Source organism: Triturus cristatus, chromosome 8 (genome assembly GCF_964204655.1).
Source record: "Triturus cristatus chromosome 8, aTriCri1.1, whole genome shotgun sequence".
Classification (NCBI taxonomy): Eukaryota; Metazoa; Chordata; class Amphibia; order Caudata; family Salamandridae; genus Triturus; species Triturus cristatus.
In genome coordinates, this window is record NC_140591.1 from 1,072,129,847 (window position 1) to 1,072,148,057 (window position 18,211).

At 40.9% G+C, this 18,211-nt stretch overlaps 1 protein-coding gene across 1 annotated transcript in view; it reads left to right on the forward strand.

Moving 5' to 3' along the window:
• The window catches only part of MRPS9 (mitochondrial ribosomal protein S9), a 356,063-nt gene that overhangs the window by 67,347 nt on the left and 270,505 nt on the right, over nucleotides 1-18,211 (forward strand). The window contains exon 2 of the mRNA XM_085622604.1: nucleotides 6,775-6,954. Within this exon, the coding sequence (XP_085478730.1) occupies nucleotides 6,775-6,954 (180 nt within the window). The remainder of the gene's footprint in view (nucleotides 1-6,774; nucleotides 6,955-18,211) is intronic.

The following is an 18,211-nucleotide window of genomic DNA, read 5'->3' on the forward strand; positions in this document are numbered from 1 at the left end:
AGGAAGGCAGTCAATAAACTAAATGGATTTTTAAGTCTGGCTTGACAGTGCAGCTGTCACCTGACCTTTTAACCTACATCAATATTATTCTGCAGTTATTTGCTTTCATACAAATACATATCTATTCCCATGCTATCTACTTGTAAAGATACCCATTGCCATCCATACAGCAGTGGTTCTTAACCTTTTAACTTGTGTGAACCACTGCTGAATCATTACTGGAATCCGGTGACCCGCACAGAGTCATTATTTGAAGCTGGGGACCCCCCAGCCTAAGCAATTTCTGTGATTTGAACCTCAAAACACAAAAATACAAAAACAAGTGTACACCAAACAAATGCTCCAATATTAAAATAATTTTCTTAATTCACAATGAAATATATAAAAAGTTCTCAATTTCAATTGTGCTTCTTTAGTTGTATATACTTTTTAATTTATTTTATTATTTAATTAATAAATTAACCTGTGCCTAACCCTCTGGTAGCTTGGCACAAAAGTAGTTAACTTAAAGGCAATGTGTAAAGTATTTATGCAGCACTTAAATATAAAGTGAAAACACAACCCAAGAAAAATCCACACCAGTTTTAAAAATTGAGTAACATGTAATAACTGTTTTGACACCAAAACGACAAAAATCCAATCAGTAGGACCAGAGTTATGAATTTTGAAAGTTGTAAGTAAAAATTAGCACCTAAATGATCAAAGCGCCAGCCGCAGACATCTAATCACACAAGACCGGTGCAAAGTCGAAAGGAATGGCCGACCGCGATGAAGCATGGGTTTAGGTACACAAGGTGGTTTGGGCCCGGTCTCCGCTTACCTTCGGACGGAAAATTTTTTGAAGACAAATGTCTGAGAAGGTAAAGTTCAGTGGGGGAAGGCAGCCGACGGTGTGTAATGAGGAGATGGCGTTGTCAGAGAGCTGCTGGATGAAGTTATGGTGAAGATTTCTATGTTCAAACTTAGGACCCAATTTAGATCTTGGCGGAGGGGAATACTGCATCACAAACATGACGGAGTTCCCATCCACTGCATTATGATCCCATTATGTCCTATGGAGATTGTTATATGGCAGGCTGGATAGCCGTCACAGTTGTGACAGAGTTTTTTATCCGCTGAGATTTAAATAAGGTCTATTTTTTGGAAGTCGAAGATTCTCCAGTGGGATGAAGCTGCAGGCTGTACCCGATGAGGGCTCTGCATGGCCGGACACCTCTTCTGCAAGAAGCCGCAGAACAGGATTTACTGCTGCAGAGAAGAATGTAAAAACTGTTCTCATGAGGCACAGGGTCAAGACTGATTTGCATATGGCCAGGCGTAAACTGGGGTGGCATGGTGAGCAAAACAATGATGGATTTAACCCGGACTCTTGACTGGGGGTAAATGTTTTGATTTGTTCTGCATTCCGTCCATCAATTGTGTTTCTTCTGCTTTCTCGCCCTAAGTGCGCCAGGTATGCCCAGACGTGGGTCCTGGGCTCACTGTGCCACTGGAATCAAGCTATCCTGGCTGAAGAGGGGTGAAACCCCGAAACCGGTCCTAGGATGCCTAGGGATGCCTAGGGAGGACCTGGCTTGGCAGTTTGGGTTGGACTGTTCCCATGAGGCACAGGGTCAAGACTGATTTGCATATGGCCAGGTCTAAACTGGGGTGGCATGGTGAGCAAAAGAATGATGGATTTAACCCAGATCTCTTGACTGGGGGTGTATGTTTTGATTTGTTCTGCATTCCGTCCATCAATTGTGTGTCTTTTGCAGAAAAGAATGTAGCTGGAGCTACTGTGAAGTCACATTAAACGGCATGCCCTTGGGCGGGTCGCTGAACATGTAGGTCCCGGTCTCCTCTCGTATCTTGGGGTACTTTTTGGCTAAAAGTCCCAAGTTTTGGATTTAGCCTGTTTGGGAACCTTTATCGTCACTTTCAAGGGTCCAGAACTGGGTGGGCATCACATAGAGGGCAGGATTCAGTTCAAGCTTAGTCCAGGTGCAGGGTTCAAGTTGTTGGAACACTTTGTGTCCCTGTAGCTCAGAACAGGAGGCCAACCAAGTAGCCCTTGAATTCACTCAAAGTCCTGGGTTCAAGCAGCAAGGCAGTCCTCGAAAGTACACAGCAGGCCTGCTGGGTGTCCTCCGCAGGTCCAGGAGTGAACTGAACTGAAAAGTGAGTCTGAGGGTCCTATCTTATTCTTGTTGGCAGCTTTCAAGTGGAAGAAACTTCTAGAGTTCCCCCCCATAGTTGGTTCTGAAACTTACTTCCTCCCTGCCCAGACTCCAAGGGGTCTGGGGTGACAATAGACTGGTGTCAAGTTCTTTGTGAATGTGCTGGAGGCAGCCTTTGAAATGTAAGTGGGGCGGGCAAGAGCTCCCAGCTCCCATTCTGGCAGGATAGCCCTCGCCCAGTTACGCCCAGGTCCTATTGTTCACTGTCTGGGCCCAATATCCATTCCTGATGGGGGAGCAATTAACAGGCCCATGCAGCTGTAAACTCCTAGAAGGCCTCAAAGTTTAGGGCAGGCCCAATTGGCAGTTTAAAACTTCACTATAGGCTGCAATCAGAGACCTGAGGCGTGTTTTAAAAAGCTACTTTCAGTGGGTGGCACAATGAGTGCTGCTGCCCACTAGTAGCATTTAATTAACAGTTGCTCGGTACACGTAGTAGCACTTTATTAGGTACCTATAAGTAAATTAAATGTGTCAATTTGGTGTAAGCCAATTTTGCCATGTTTTAGGGAGAGAGCACTGCTTAGCAGTGGTAAAGTGCACAGAGCCCTAAAAACCAACAAAACAGGTTGAGAAAACAGGAGGGGTGAAGGCAAAAAGGTCTAGGACCAAGTCCAACAATAAAAAATACAGCCTTTCCAAAATGAGACTTTTCGTACTCACCAGTGAGTGGGTCAGTGCTTAATTTGTGCCAGTAGCTGCAAGTGTTAGGCACCTACGCTTACTTTTGAGAACCACCTCCTTCATCCTCATCAAGCTTTGCCCCAGAGTAAGGTGGAAAAAGGAGACGGTAAGAGGAATAAAAACATAGGAAAACAAGTGTTGAGGGCAATTGGAGGGATAAAAAGTATTCCAAGAATGAGATAGAAATTGAAGTCATGAGGTGTAATTAAGATTATGCAGCCTTGGCATTCGGCACCCTTGACATTCAACAGTCTCGGTGGCAGGTACATTAGGGGATCTTTGGACTTCTAAACCTATTTTTCTTTTTTCTTTTGCTTTATTTATTTATGTATTTATTGTTTACAAATTAAACACTGAGGACAACACATATAGTAACCAAACACCAGCAAGATTACTTCAGAATTAGTCCACATTCACTTTTGTTTGCCTGTTGACACAATTATCACATACCCTGTTTACTTACAATTACATGCTCTTTAATCGTGAGACTTGATGCTTTGCGATTGGCTAGTAAGGTGTACCAACTGGGTATACTGGTATTCCTGAACACTTTAAATCTCCTGCTGTGACATTTTTTTTCTTTTTATTGAAAGGTTAATGTACTGGCCCCTTTTAGCCTCCGTAGGTAATTTTGCACCGTATTTAGTGCATAGTTTGCGCTGGTAGTTGCGGGTGGTGATCACCAGTACCCGTTTTGGGGACCCAACTTTTTTTTCTTCCTCAGACTTTGACCCACAGCAAGAGAGAGAAAGAAAGAAATAGAAGAATGAGTGAAGAACAGAAAGATAAGAAAACTGAGACAGAAGATGAAAGTAGGGAGGAAAAAACCTGCATGAGTGAGATAAAGAGACAGGTGGTGGAAAAAAGGCGTGAGGTGGAATCAAGACTAGGCAGCCTTGGGCTTTGGGAATCCCAGCATTTAGCAGAGCCGGCAGCTCTTAAGAAAAACTCTTGCCTCCCCTACTCTTTTGTTTATTTATCAATTTATTTTATTTTTACATATACTGGATAACACGAAACATATTAATGTAATAAATTTACGTAAAGGAAAGGAAAACTGTAAATAAACCTAGGCAAAGTAAAGAGTGGAAAAATGACAGTGCACAACAAAGTGAACCAAAGGCGAAATAGTAGAGGTGATGATCCCTAGCTTAATATGACAAACTGGTAAAGGTTCCTTAAAAAGGTACCTTTTCAGGGCCCAACAAATATGTTATTGAGGATTGGTTGTAGCATGATAGCAACAAACAAGAGAGTTTCAGAGGCGATGAGCTGCTTCATTGCATTCTATTGGGACAATGTAACTGATGGCACTGGGTACTGACAACTTCTTGCCCAAATATGCTGGTTGTTTAGGGACAGGCGACTTGCAGGTGGGGTTGAAGAGTGCAGGGGATACCCAGTCAAGATGGAGAAAATTGACATATTGTCCTCCAAATTACCTACCCCTGCGAGCAAAAGAGAAATGTAGAACATTTGTTAGCGGGAAAATATATGTTCAAGTTTTATTACACATGTTTTTTTTAAAAAAAGAAACAGGAACACATTCGTAGATCTGTAACAGGGTTTGCATCGCTACATCAAATTGCTTTTGTCCATACACTTCTGTGCATACCCTACCTGTATTAATATTCCAGAAAGACAAGGGAACCTGGTGAGTATGGCATTACCACCATCCTGCTTCGAGAGAGCCAACGCCTAGGCAGTATTACTAATATTAGAGACAGAAGAAATGTTTTTCTTTAGATGAAACATGTATCATTCAGCTGTCTGCATACCTCTCACCCGTTTGATTTTCCGAGGAGGGTTTAACTTTGGAGGGTGTTCGCACTGATATCAATGAAGAGGTAAACAGTTTTGGATGGTGTTGGTTTTCAGGGCTGGTGGATTGATTGAAGTACTTGGGAGGCATTTTGCTTGTCTGGTGGATAAATATGAGTCAAGGCGGGTGACACCCTACAATTGTGGGTGAGTTCAGAGGTATCCATTTTGGCTGCCTGAAAATGAAGCTGAATCTATTGCAAACACAAGATATTTAGAAAATAGACACTGGTGGCAAACGTGTTGGAACAAATTGTGGTGGACGCTTTTAGTTGTCGAAAGAGTAAAGACATCTAGTCTTTGATGGCACCTGAGATTGATATGAAAATAAGTGCTGCAGCAGTGGTGTAGGTGTGTGCCAGAGCTATGCAGCTAGCCTATGCTGCATGGGAGCAGAGCGCTTTTGTAAAAGAACATTTTTGTTTACACAATGGACTTTGCCACCATGACTAAACAATCTGTTGTAAGAAGGTACTTCTATTTAGGTCTGGCCACAGAGAGCTTTCCATCTTGTCACATTTTATGTCACCAAAACCATTCACATAGACGAATGTGGATCTGCCATTTGCAGCTATTAGTTTTTTTTAGTAACCTCTTTTACCCATTGCTTTGAGCAAGTGTCATTCATATTTTGTCTTTGGCCAGAAGAGTGCTTCACTGTCAGTGTTAACCATTTGGTTTTAGGTGTGTCAGCCTAACTTCCTTAAAGAATGCCTCCCATTGGAATGTAGGAACTGACTGTAATGAAAAGTTGATGCACTGCAGTGGAGACGCATTTGTGCTCTTAAGTATTTTACTGCATTTTTGTTAATGTGGCACCATTAGCCCACCTAAATGTGGATTTGATTCTAAAATGTTTCCTCACTGGCTGATGGTACACATCTGTGTGATGTTGCACCTGTGTCAATCAATCAAGTTAATTTCAGATAAGTATATCCATAAAACAAACACAGAAATATACAATTAGAACTGTTCAGTATAAAATGCATCATGTCCAGTTCATATGATTGCAAATAATATAAAGCACATAACGTACAGTGGATAAAGTCAGTCTGCAAGGATAAAAATCAGCAGTACATTCGATCATGAGAATGCTAATCCTACAGTGGCTTCCAGGTACTTTCATCTCGTTTTCTATACAAATAACAAAAAACGTTGAAGCACCTTTGTGTATTTTTTCACCTTACCTTAGTACCATTTTGCAGCTAAGAATGATACCTTGATGATGCTTACTTTGCACAAAATGTTATTTTGTACCTAAAGTGAATCCAATCATAAATGTGATTTTGCAACTAAATGCGTTTGTGAATCTAAACATGATTTTGCTCCAAAAAGCATCTCAAAAACTCCTGATGATGTTGCTTCAAGGGTGACTTTGCATCTAAATGTGGTTTGGCTCTTGATTGGGACGTGTGCTCGTAAAAGTGTTTCCTGGTCATGTTGCATCAAGGTTTGGAAAATTAAAAAGCAGCCACATTCATGGGAGGAAGAGAAAGATGCAGGTTGAAGTGATACAATGCACAGATAACCTGTTCAGTTGTGCATGCCTGTGTTTCCATGTGTTAGCACATTAAAACCAAACCTATTGTCTTTGCCAGAGCTTTTTTAGAGGCGTTGCCAGTACAGGCTGGTGGTGAAAGCCACTAACTGCCATGATTATTCTTGCATCGTGAATATTTTCTATCATCTTTTGGATGCTTACTGAAAGGAATTCAGTGCCTCTCATTTGCAGAGAATTGGTTGCACTTTTCAGGAGGTTTGTTGGCAGTGTATTTTGATTACTTTTTGCTGCATACTTATGAATGCTTTTATCACAGCCCCACCCTACTAGAGGCAGCAGAAATTAATGTTTCTTTAGCATAGTTTTAAAATAAAAAAAAATCTAATTAGCTGAATTACTGTGCTTCACCTACTATTAGAGACGGCCTTTTTACAGTGTAATTTGTGTAAGTCTCTACAAACTTTATTCTAATCAGTCTTTTACAATTCAGCATGTAGCGAAAAAAATAATTGGATTAACATTCTGCCTTTTTTCTTTCTTTTGACTCAGACTTTCAGGCTAACATCTACCAGTGCAGCAGTGCAGAGGAAACATGCTGCTGCCTCCGGACCTGAAAAGTACACAGAGGCCTTTATTAAGAAACAGATTGAAGAGTTCAACATTGGAAAGAGACATTTAGCCAACATGATGGGAGAGGATCCAGAAAGCTTTTCTCAAGAGGATATTGATGTGAGTATAGATTCTCGGTCGGTGAAGCAATTTACTGTCGAGTCTGAAATATAGGAAGCACTTTAAGCGGGAGTCCCCCTGCTCCCTGTGAATTTCAATCAAAGTCCTGGCACGGCGTCTCATACCGCTATACATCAGGAACATGATCGGTACTACAGGCGGCGAGACACCACTGCTCAGTATTAAGTCTTCTCTGGTTGAAACACAGCAGTTGTGCTTTACTGTGGAAAGCTACGCTCTGATCTGGGTAAAAAGAGAAAAACCACAACAGAGGCCGCTCAAACCCACTTTGCGGAGTTCACGCTGAATTGGAGCTGTTGTGTGTTTGTTGTTCTTTTGCTATGGTGCCAGTGAGGATTGACAGAGCATTGGTTTCTACTTGGAGAGCAGATTCTTTTTTTATGTAATTGATTTATTTGGCTTTTATCTGGTGGTATGTATCACATGAGTGATGTGTTTGTGTGGCATTGGTACATGTGTAGCAGGAATATATGAAAAAAGTTAGTAGAGTATGGGTAACTCAATTGAGAGAAAGGTGCGAGCCAGTTAAGGTGAAATAGGTGGCCAGGTGGAGCCTGCTGACCAACATAAAAGAAACTTATTTGTCAGTTATTCATGGTTAGCAAGGAATTTTGCTATGCTTTTTATGTGGGCATGTGTGAGTTTTCAGAAAAGGGGATAGGCACTTTAAAGGAGTCCGCCCCTGCATTTGATCACTTTATATTTTGTGTTGAGTTGTGCCATTGGTGTGGCATTTCTGGTTAGATTGATGACCAGCTGTGATGCTCCGTTTCTGTGAATATCTCTTGTATGAGGCTGAGATATTTGAACTTTAACCAGGAGTAAACCGTTATACAGTGGGACTGCTGTAGAGTTGGGGTGTAGTCCCATCAATTTATGACCTCCACTAGCTTTGGGCAACACTTCAAGCTAGCTGAACTGTGTATATCTCGGATTTGAGTAAAAAAAAAAAGTCAAGCTGAATTAGTAAATTATTTTAGCTGGCTGTCTTCGAAGGTATGCAGGTTGGGAGTGTAAGGCAGTTTATGGTTGCTCTGAATCTTTAGGGTGCTGAAGTAGGGACATTTTCTTTTTTTAAATGGGTTAACAAAGAGTTGAGCCATGGGACAGTCACTTGGTGATTGAATGTTACCTATATTCAAGAGTGTGAATTAACTGGGTTAGCTTGTGAGTAGCTGTGTGGTGGCTGCAATGTTTTCCTCTTGTCCTTTTAGCTAGAGTTCTTTATTGTTGTTGCTGTTTCTGTTTTTTTTACTCTCAGTCAATTTGTGGGCCTCACTTTCTGAAATATAGATGAAGCATTTGGTCAGTCCCTGAAAGGACTCTGTGCAATGGATTTTTAAATATACCACTTTTGCCTACACAGGGAATAGAGAGGATTTTGCAATTTCGGACAAGAGAATAGAAATTCCTACGCATTGAACATGCAGGATAATGAGATTTTTTCATTTTACGCTCTAGAAATATAGAAACAATCTGTTTGCCATGTACATAACGTTGCTGATTGGGGTGTGTTTTGAAGAAGGCGTAGGTCAATCTACTTTCTTTCTCAGTTCTGGTGTTTGTTATGGAATCTTGAGGTAGGTGGAGTTGTACTGTATTGTAATTGCAGTTGTGTAGCGCTTAATACCCCTGAGAGACTCTGAAGTGCTTTACTTTGATTAACATCCCGTTTAATAGCAGTAGTTGAATGGAGAAGATTTGATCTAGTGGGTAAGCTGTCTATCTGAACCTGAGGAACTGGGCTCTAAAATTAACTTTGGCAATAGGCTGAAAATCATGTGATTTTGAGCACATCACTTAATTCTTCAGTGCCCGCATAATGGTACATTTGTGAAATGTAATGCAATTTACAATTCAGACGTGTAAATCTCGACTTCATGTAAACAGTCTTGAATCCACTCTGAGCACACCCATTAACGGACAGTGCTCGCTTGCTGCCTAACCAGATTTGCTCCATGCAAATAGCGTGAGAGAAAGACAAACATGCAGGGCAAAAGATAATTCAAGAAATACAACTATTGATAACCCACTGTGGCCCGTGATTGACAGGTCGTTTTATAGGATAGCTCCTGAGTAAATGATGGTTCTCTTGAGTTGCTGCTTATTCCAGGGCTTTTTAGCTGAGAATGTGATGTTTCATATCTGGATATGGGGGATCAGAATCAAGGGATAGACTTTTGATTACTATGATTCAGAGCACGTGTTTTAGCCTGGTCTGGAGTGACCAAAAATTGTACAACAAGAGTGTCAAAAGTAGATCAGCAGGACTGGACCCCCAACACATTTCAAGGCTATCCACTTGAAATACCTTTACATGGAATGAATGTAAGTAGAATTCATTTATATAATCAGTGGTTGTCTTGAAAGTCCAGCAAATGCCCTTGTGGACCAGCAGTAGCCACCCCTGCCTAAAATGTTAAGGGAATCTTATATCTTGGAGGTAAAAAAAATGACTTTTGGATTGTGTTTAATTGTTTTAGCTGTATTAGTTACTGCAATCATAGATATTTTTAGAGTGGAACAAAATCTGGAGATGAAACCGGTTTACATGAAAACACAAGTCGTGGTAAATGTGTAAGTGCATTTGAAGTCTCAAGATACTGAGAACATTTTGACTGCCTGCTGAGAATGTTCAAATTCGCTATGATAATGTTTTATGTTCTACATGGTTTATTAACTGTAGTATTGCGCTGTGTTTGCTTCGATGTACATATCCTCACGTTTGGAGTATTGCATTTGGTGATCGTTTGTTGCCAAACTTTACTGTCATAAACACATTCCCTACATTTGTCTCCGCGGCCTCCTGTAGTGATTGAAGATCTACAGTAGTAATGTTTCCTGCTTGTTTTTCCTTTCAAAGATGTCTTCTCTGCAGCTGTATGATTATCATCTGACAAAAGCCTTATAGTAATATGTGACCAATGCATTATCTATAATGCTTTACAAGAGTCCTGAATTTGCTCACCACAGTAGTACCCGGTAGTATATAGTTAGTTGCTGGTAGAGTGAAAATCTTTCGTACTAAACTAAGGGGCAAGTCAGCGGTCATGTGTATCCTATATGTGGCTAGATTTGTATTATGTATGGAGGAAGACTTTAGTCTATTAATTAAACAAAAGTTTTTTGTATAGCAGGCATGCTGAACTTGCGTATTTAAAGGTGGTCTCATATGTGATAAAGAAGAAAATGCCGCCTCAGTAAATTAAAAAATGTGTTGAGGGTCACATAATTTGAAACCAGTTTACGGTTCAAGAGCATTATAATTTGGTTGAGTAGATTATTCAAGTCACTAGACCTGCAGGTCTAGTAACATTTTTATGCTTTTTTTGAGGCTTGTTTAGAAATAGCTGTGTATCATTAGTCCCCCGTGAGAAACAAGAACCCTTTATAATACTTTCAAGTGCAAACAGCAAGTACTAGCATTACACTAAATTCACACGCTGGAAGGCTATAACGTAATAACTTACAAAATGCGGCTAGAACACACATTTTGCACAGTGTTTACTTTGCTCTTTAGTACGTTAGCAACAAACTAATTTTCTTCCATTTTTCAATCTGTGAAAGATAAGGCTCATATTACGGCACAATCAGTTTGTTTCCTACCATAATTGTCTGTCATGGTAGGCTTTAGTCAGTTTGCTCCATTTTGCCGGTGTTTATGTATGTATAGTGGATCTGATTTTGGTATTGTGGTGTAGCTGTGCCACCACGATTTTCCTATAATAAGAAAATAGCATACAACTACAACTTCCTTTCGAACAATGAAAGGATGAAAGGCATAAGTAGCTTTTGTGCTCTTTCATGAGAAGTTTTTCACCTGTTGATTCACAGTGATCCGCCAATAAACGTGTAGGTATGTATCAATCAATCAGGGTATTATAAGCGCGCTACTCACCTGTGGGGGACTCAAGGCGCTGAGGTAGGGAAAATCAGCAGATCTGTTTAGCCGAAGAGCCAGCTCTCGAGAGTCTTCCTGAATTTGTTCAGGGAAGGGGCGCGTCTGATGTCTGCCGGGAGCTCGTTCCAGGTCTTGGCCGCAATGTGGGAGAAGGATCTTCCGCCTGCTCTGGCTCTGTGGATGCGCGGGGTTTCAGCCATTGCGAGGTTGGAAGATCTGAGGTTCCTTTTGGGTACATGGAAGTTGATTCAGTTGTTGAGGTATTCAGGTCCGATGTTGTGCAGGCATTTGTAGGCATGGGGAGCCAGTGGAGTCTTCGTAGGTGTTGGCTGATGTGTTTGTGCCGGGGATGCCGAGGACGAGTCTGGCGGCAGTGTTCTGTATCGTCTGGAGTTTGCGGAGTCTGGACTTGTTTATGCCAGCGTAGAGCGCGTTTCCATAGTCCAGTCTGCTGGTGATGAGTGCGTGGGTGACTGTCTTCCATGACTCATGGGGGATCCACTTGAAAGTCTTGCGGAGGGTGTTGAAGCAGCTGGAGGTGACTACATTGACCTGTCGGTTCATGGTGAGGGATGAGTTGAGTCCGATGCAGAGGTTTTTGGCGTGGTCCATGGTGTATATATATAATATGTGTCTGTCTGTCTGTCTGTCTGTCTATCTATCTATCTATTGTGCAGTGAGGGATACTTCATTCCATGCATGTATGTTTTTAGGAGATTTTTTTAAAGGGTCACATTGACCTCATCAGAAAACTATGGATATATGTATGTAGAATTTGTATAGTACAAAACGTAGTTGCTATAGAGTAACAGAGTGCTGAATGTCATCGGGGCCATACAGTACAGAAGGCAGACTGGGTGGTGGAAATGGAAGGATGGGCGAAAATTCAAGCAGGAAAATTGACTTGCTCTATTTCTTACCACGCAAACAAAGAAAATGACTTAAAGTGAGATGTGGTCTTTTGCGCCCTGTTGCACGACTGGTGGTTTGGCCCCACTTAACTTCGACTAATTGCACATGCTTTACCTCTCTGGTTTGACCCCCTTGGTGCTGACTTTGAAATGATATTATGATGGTGGTGCACGATTTGGATCATAAATGTACTCTCTTCCTATATGGCTTTTCCGAAGTCCCTACATTTGGTAGTAGTGAATTCCTACCGAGATAAAAATCAGAAGCTGCAATACAGCCATGGGGTGTATGCAAATAAGGTGAGCTTGCAGCATGTCCTTGGTGACTTCCCCTTATCCTAGGATCGGTACTCCTACGAACAGAAGCATATTTTTAAAAATCATCACTCACAAATTCTTGCACAATGAAATCCAGAAAAAGGAAGGAATGCTAATCACCCCGGCAGATACAAAAGAACTAAATAGGATAACGAAAACTCTATATTTTTCTGTGTTTCTGATAACATTGTTCAGTTAAGTATACTCGGTTTCCAATTTTAGCTGCATCATCATATTCCTATTGTTAAATTAGCTAAACGCGAAGCCCGTTCTAATCGGTTTTATTAAATGTCTCCTAACGCATAGCATTACGCCGTCCATAAATACAGAAGTGGAGATTTGAGTATAAGATGAGAGCTTCTGTCGGCGACTCAGTGAGTAAAGCCACCGATGTGAGGAAATATGTATTTAGATTGTTCCTCTCTAAAGCTCCCACCGAACCCCGAGCTCGGTTTCCGTGATTGAGTGCGCGGAGTAAAATCTACACTGAATCTTGGTATTTACCAAATGCCGGAGAAGCCTCGTATTTATTTTGTATTCAGGGTGTGTGCGCGTGAGTGTGTGTGCGCGCGCGTGTGTGAGCGCAAGAATGATTTTAACCGTCAGTCTGCTCCCCCAGGACAGTTGTTTGCTTGAAAACCTGTCTCCGAACGTGCAGAATTATCCATTAAGAGGAAAAAAGCATGTTTCAAACATTCTGGCGATAGAAATAAAAGTGATATCTAAAAGGGAGAGGGCCGTTGGGGCAGTAAAATCTGTTTAATCACAGACTTCGTGAGCCATTGAGGCAGTGCAGTCATTAGCACTTGGTTTGAGGAGGAACATGCAAAAAGTGGCTGTAACAACGTTGATAAATGCAACCAGAACAACCGAACATGATGTGTGTCTCATGGCTGCTAATAGTATTTTTATTTGACCGCTGACATACAAAAGTTACTTCAAAGTCTCGTTGGGAAATGTCCCAAACTAGACCTTAATACATTTTGAATTAATTCCTAAATGTGCACTACACCAACAAAAGGATATTGTTTTAAGGGAAGAGTATATTTTACACCTTATACAATTTCTTTCAGATCCTATAGATCCGTTTCAAGGACTAGATGGGAGATACATTTTGAAAAGCAGTGGATCGGTAATCCTGTAATAATGTTTGGGGGGCATGATAAACCTGCAAACCTAATTCAAGAGGATTGTTAGGGTTGAATAATCCTGTGCACAAATGTGTTCTTTCATGTTTTCACTGTGTTAACCTGTAATTCGTATGAATGACACCTAAGTGAATTATGGCATTTCCAGACTGCTAATCTTTTATTTTATTTTAGTTTTATATAGCGTGAATCAGAGCACTTTACATGAGCACCAGTGGCGTTACACATGGACACATTCATTTTTTTTGTTAGACACGGGGAGGTTAAGTGATTTGCCCAGAATCACAGGATGTTGAGCGTGGGTTCCGAGACTCAAACCCGGTTCCTCAGGTTTGAGGTCGACCACCCTAGCCGTTAGGCCACATCCTCTTCCCTTAAAACTTTTACTAATATTAATTGTGTGATTATTAATGATCTAGCACAAATAAGTTCTTCATACTTCAGACCTCAAATTTAAAGAAGTCATCCAGTGAATCATGTGGCGTGACACGCTTCAAACAAAGGTACATCTTAGAATGCCTATTTTTGGTGACTGTTAGGTATAAAAGACTGGGTAATGAGACTTGTGTTTTTTATTCTGTACCTTGGATGAGTCCTTTAATATACCATAATTTAATCGTTGAAGTCTTAATCCTTCCTAGATATTTGTACCACATAGTATGAGAGATTCCTGTACCAAAGAAAGTGGTGTTTTAACCGGTGTGTCAATTAAGGAAACAGCGTCAAATCAGCGCATTTCTATTTTCAGATTGATTCAGGGTAACTGTCAGTTGAAACGTTAGCATGTTTTCATGTACCTGTTTGTAAGAGAATGTGTGCATCGGGTATCCATCCGTGACATGGCAGTGCCCATGATGACTGGCTAATCTGTTTGCGTCTGTGGCAGAGGGGTGATATGTGACATTGTTGCCCAGACTTTAAGATTGCAACTGTAGTCTACATACCGATAGGGTAATGTAATCTAGGTAGACTTAGATCTATTGTGCTATTGAGCGGCACTCCCCTTTGTAAAACGTCTTAAACCTGATGCGAATTCTGCAGTTATGCAATTGCTGTAGTTTATGATTTGACACAAACAATGATAGGTAGGTAAACAAACATTTCACTATAAAATGAGCGATTTATTTTAAAAAAAGACTCTTTCAGCAAGCTTTCTCTACTTTACTCTCTAGATGCATAAATGCTTTTAAGGCCCTCTTGGCAGAGAAATTAATTGATGTTAATAATGCCTCGTTTTTATATAGTTTCTTTTATCACACTTCTGCTGTTTCAGTGCTGTGTACAGCAAGAGTTTGACAATTTGACAATTGACAATTTGTAAAAAAAAAATTGATATGGAACTCCAACGGAGGTCCACAAAAATGCACAAATAGATTAAAAAGGAATACTTTATGTACAATCCAAAAATTCCTCTATATTCAACTAGTAGATATTACAGTGTAGAAAATTGGCATACAAAATTTCCTAATAAATATCCAGAAATGTTTTAAAAAATTGATATATCTTAAAACAAACCATTCCATTTGGAGGGGACAGAACAAATGAACAGGCCTTGTGGGCAGAATGAATATTATATTTGATATAAACAGATCTTAAAAACATATGCCTAACCTTTGTAGCTTCGTACAAACAAACAACACATGATTAAAATCTTGAATTTGCGATTGGCACATTACACAGATTCTCTCCTCAGTAGAAATTTTGTCCCAAATACCAGTGACATCTCTTAAGTGCAACAAATTAATTCTTAATAAAAGAATTAGCCTTCTGATTCCATGAGGAAGTTTCCATGTTAAATAGGGCTATGGTCTATTCCCCAAGGCACTCCCACAAACCACCTCATTACGCGACTTGGACTGGCTCAAGTCGGTGTCTCTAGCCAAGCTGGTAGAGGGTGCAAACTTCTTTATAAACGGCTTTAATGCAGATTTTGACATGGGAGTATCAAAATTCAAAATAAGCCGAAATGATTTGTTTGCTTGAACGAAGGACCTAAAAAATGTTGAATGTTCTCTCAATTTTTCGAAGATTTCTAATCTCAAAGCAGCCCTGAGAGTGCCCTCCTCCCCCCAACACAGAGAATTTCCCCATCTCAAAACCGCAGCCCAGTGTAATACATATGAAGAAACTAAACCTAATTCCAGGCGTAAGACGTGCTGCAGCCTGAGTATTTAGATTGCAAATTTGACAAAGGATTCGACCTTCAGCCTTGTCAAAGGAAGGCCAATGTTTTGTGTCCACTACCTCAACATCGTATATTAATGAGGGCCTAATTTTTACCTTACAAACTGACAAAACATGACCAAAATGGCGTTTCCCACAAGTTTTATAAAGTCTATTTATAGCTCCCGCCTGGGAGACGGCCTTGTTAACATTAATGGGGTCTAAATCTCGCCCAGTTTTCGAAAACACCTAGCCAAATATAAATAGGAATCTACCAATTCCAGTTCTTCGGAACCCAGTGATCTCTTAAAACATCTCTTTAGTCTATGACCTTTCTTACGGAAGACCAACATTTTGGATTTTGCAATATTAATTTTCAAAAAGTGGGCTTCTACCTATCTAGTTAGAACATCCAGACGACGCTGCAGACCAATAGGCATCAAATCAAAGACCGCAACGTCATCCGCATATAATAAAGAGCCAACGGACATTGTGCCAATCTTGGGGGCATCCCCCCGCACTGAGTTCAAAGCAGCGGGAAGATCAGATATGTACAAAGAAAACAATAAAGGGGCCAACAAGCAACCCTGCTTTAGCCCATTGTATGTTTTAATCTTACGTGATTGCCCCAGCGCACCTCCCATAAGGACCTGACACCAAGTATCTGTGTGTAATTCTATGACTAGAGCCAAGAGGTGCTGTGATATACCAAGTTGGTCAAGCTTTCTCCACAGCGTTTGGCGGTCAACTTTATCAAACGATGTGGAGAAGTCAATAAAAGCAGTATAAACCGGCATACTTTGCAAGAAGACATATTTCTCTACAATGGTCAGGACAACCGCAATGTTGTCCAGATTACCATGGTTCTTTCTAAAGCCAGATTGCTCTGGAGGTAAGATGTTCTGATTATGGGTCCATTGCTGTAGATAGCATAGAAAACATTTTGCAAACAGCTTGACCGAGGCATCCAACAGAGCAATCTGTCTAAAACTAGCTGGTATAGTTTTCGGACCCTTTTTATACAGAGGGACGATGATACTCCCTTTCCAAGAGGGCGGAATTTTACTCATTAGGAAACAATGTTTGAACAGTGACGCCAAAAGAGACCTCCTTGGCCCCTGTGCTCCGGAGGTTCTGTCGTTCTTTATAAATCTTACTATCTCATCCCTTGACAGGGGACCATATTCCAGGAGAGAAGACTCCTCCATGCGTATCATTACTTGAGCCCTTGAACTATTGTTTTTGTATAATGAAGAGATATAATCCACCCACTCCTTTTCTGGAATCTGAATAGGTAAAGCCCTCTGCCTTGAGTCACAATATTCCACGCTCAAGTGCCAGTACTTTCTTGAGTGTTTGGCCCTTTCTACTTCCCTCAACCCAATCCATTTGGTGTCAAACTCTCTTCTCTTTTCGCTAAGTTTAAGGCGGCTTCTTATTCGCTTAAGGCGATTAATTTCCTGCTGTTGACCTATTGAAAATTGAATGTGTTGATTTTCAAACTAGTCGATTAATTTCCTAGTTTAACAGTTTCAATGATGACTTGCCCTGTTTGAACAATCTGGGACAGGAAATCTGGAACTTAAATTCCGTTTCTCTTCCATTTGGACCTCGAAGGGCTGTATAACATTCGCATATGCGCAACCCTCCTGTTCTACATGAGCCTTCTTCACTATTAAGCTCACTTCAGTGATGTTTTTGAACGTCCAAAAAAAACGTCCATTTGCTTTATTATAGGCCACCATACCCGGGTCCAAATTCCCCGGATCCAGTACGGGAAGAGCAAAAGCCATTGCCATACCCACTATACTATGGTCACTCCATACGGTCGGAAGGACAAATAAGTTTTCGCAAGCCCCAAACATTTGATAAGACACAACTACATAGTCTAAAAGACTCTGAGTGTGACGGGAGTGAAAAGTAAATTGGGCTATTTTATCAATGGGCACTCTCCCCTTGTGAATAAAGAGGTCTGTGGTTCTAATACTATCCAACAAGGAAAAGCCCCGTTTATCTGTTTTTATTTTTTACGGGAGAAGAATCTCAGGGATATGCCAAGTTTCCTCTTTATCAATATTTGCGTAAATCTCTAAAGCAGAGTTGGAGATTTTGGCATTTAAGTCACCAACTATTACCACTAGGGGACATTCTTCCCTGATGGCTATATCATGAATGAATACGAAAAAAGTACTCAACAGATGATCAAAGTTTCTCCCAGGAGGGACATACAGATTTGCCACAAAGAAAAAAATAGGCCTAAAAAGGTCTCCCAAACAAGCCAACTTCAAGCATATGCAAAGATTTAAAGGATGGCAGAATACCTTTTGAATCCAGTTATTCGAGTTTTTCAGCAATGTAGAAGCTCCCCCACTAGCGTGGCCTCTTTCAGACCGTTTAGCATGGCAAGAGAGAGTGAAATAACCATCACAATCAAAAACCTTGCAGGACCTACTTTGCTTGCAAGCAGATAAATAGAAGATTCATGATTTTCAAATAATTCAATTTCTCCTCGTTGTGACCCAAGCCAGCCGTATTCCAAGATAGAAGAAACCCACCCAGGCTACCTCGAAGGAGCGCTTCTTTCTGCATCTGGACAGGTATTATTCAATTCTCTTGCGACCCAGGTCCACTGGGCCGATTCTGCTTCTGGATCTAGGGCCTGGGGAACATCTGCCATATCAGACACCAGATTTATTGAGCGGCCCCTTCTATCCAGAGAGATCACAATATTTTTGGTGTTGCCCAAAGAATACTCAAACTCGGGGCCCATCGCATCTAGTGCCACAGAATTAAAG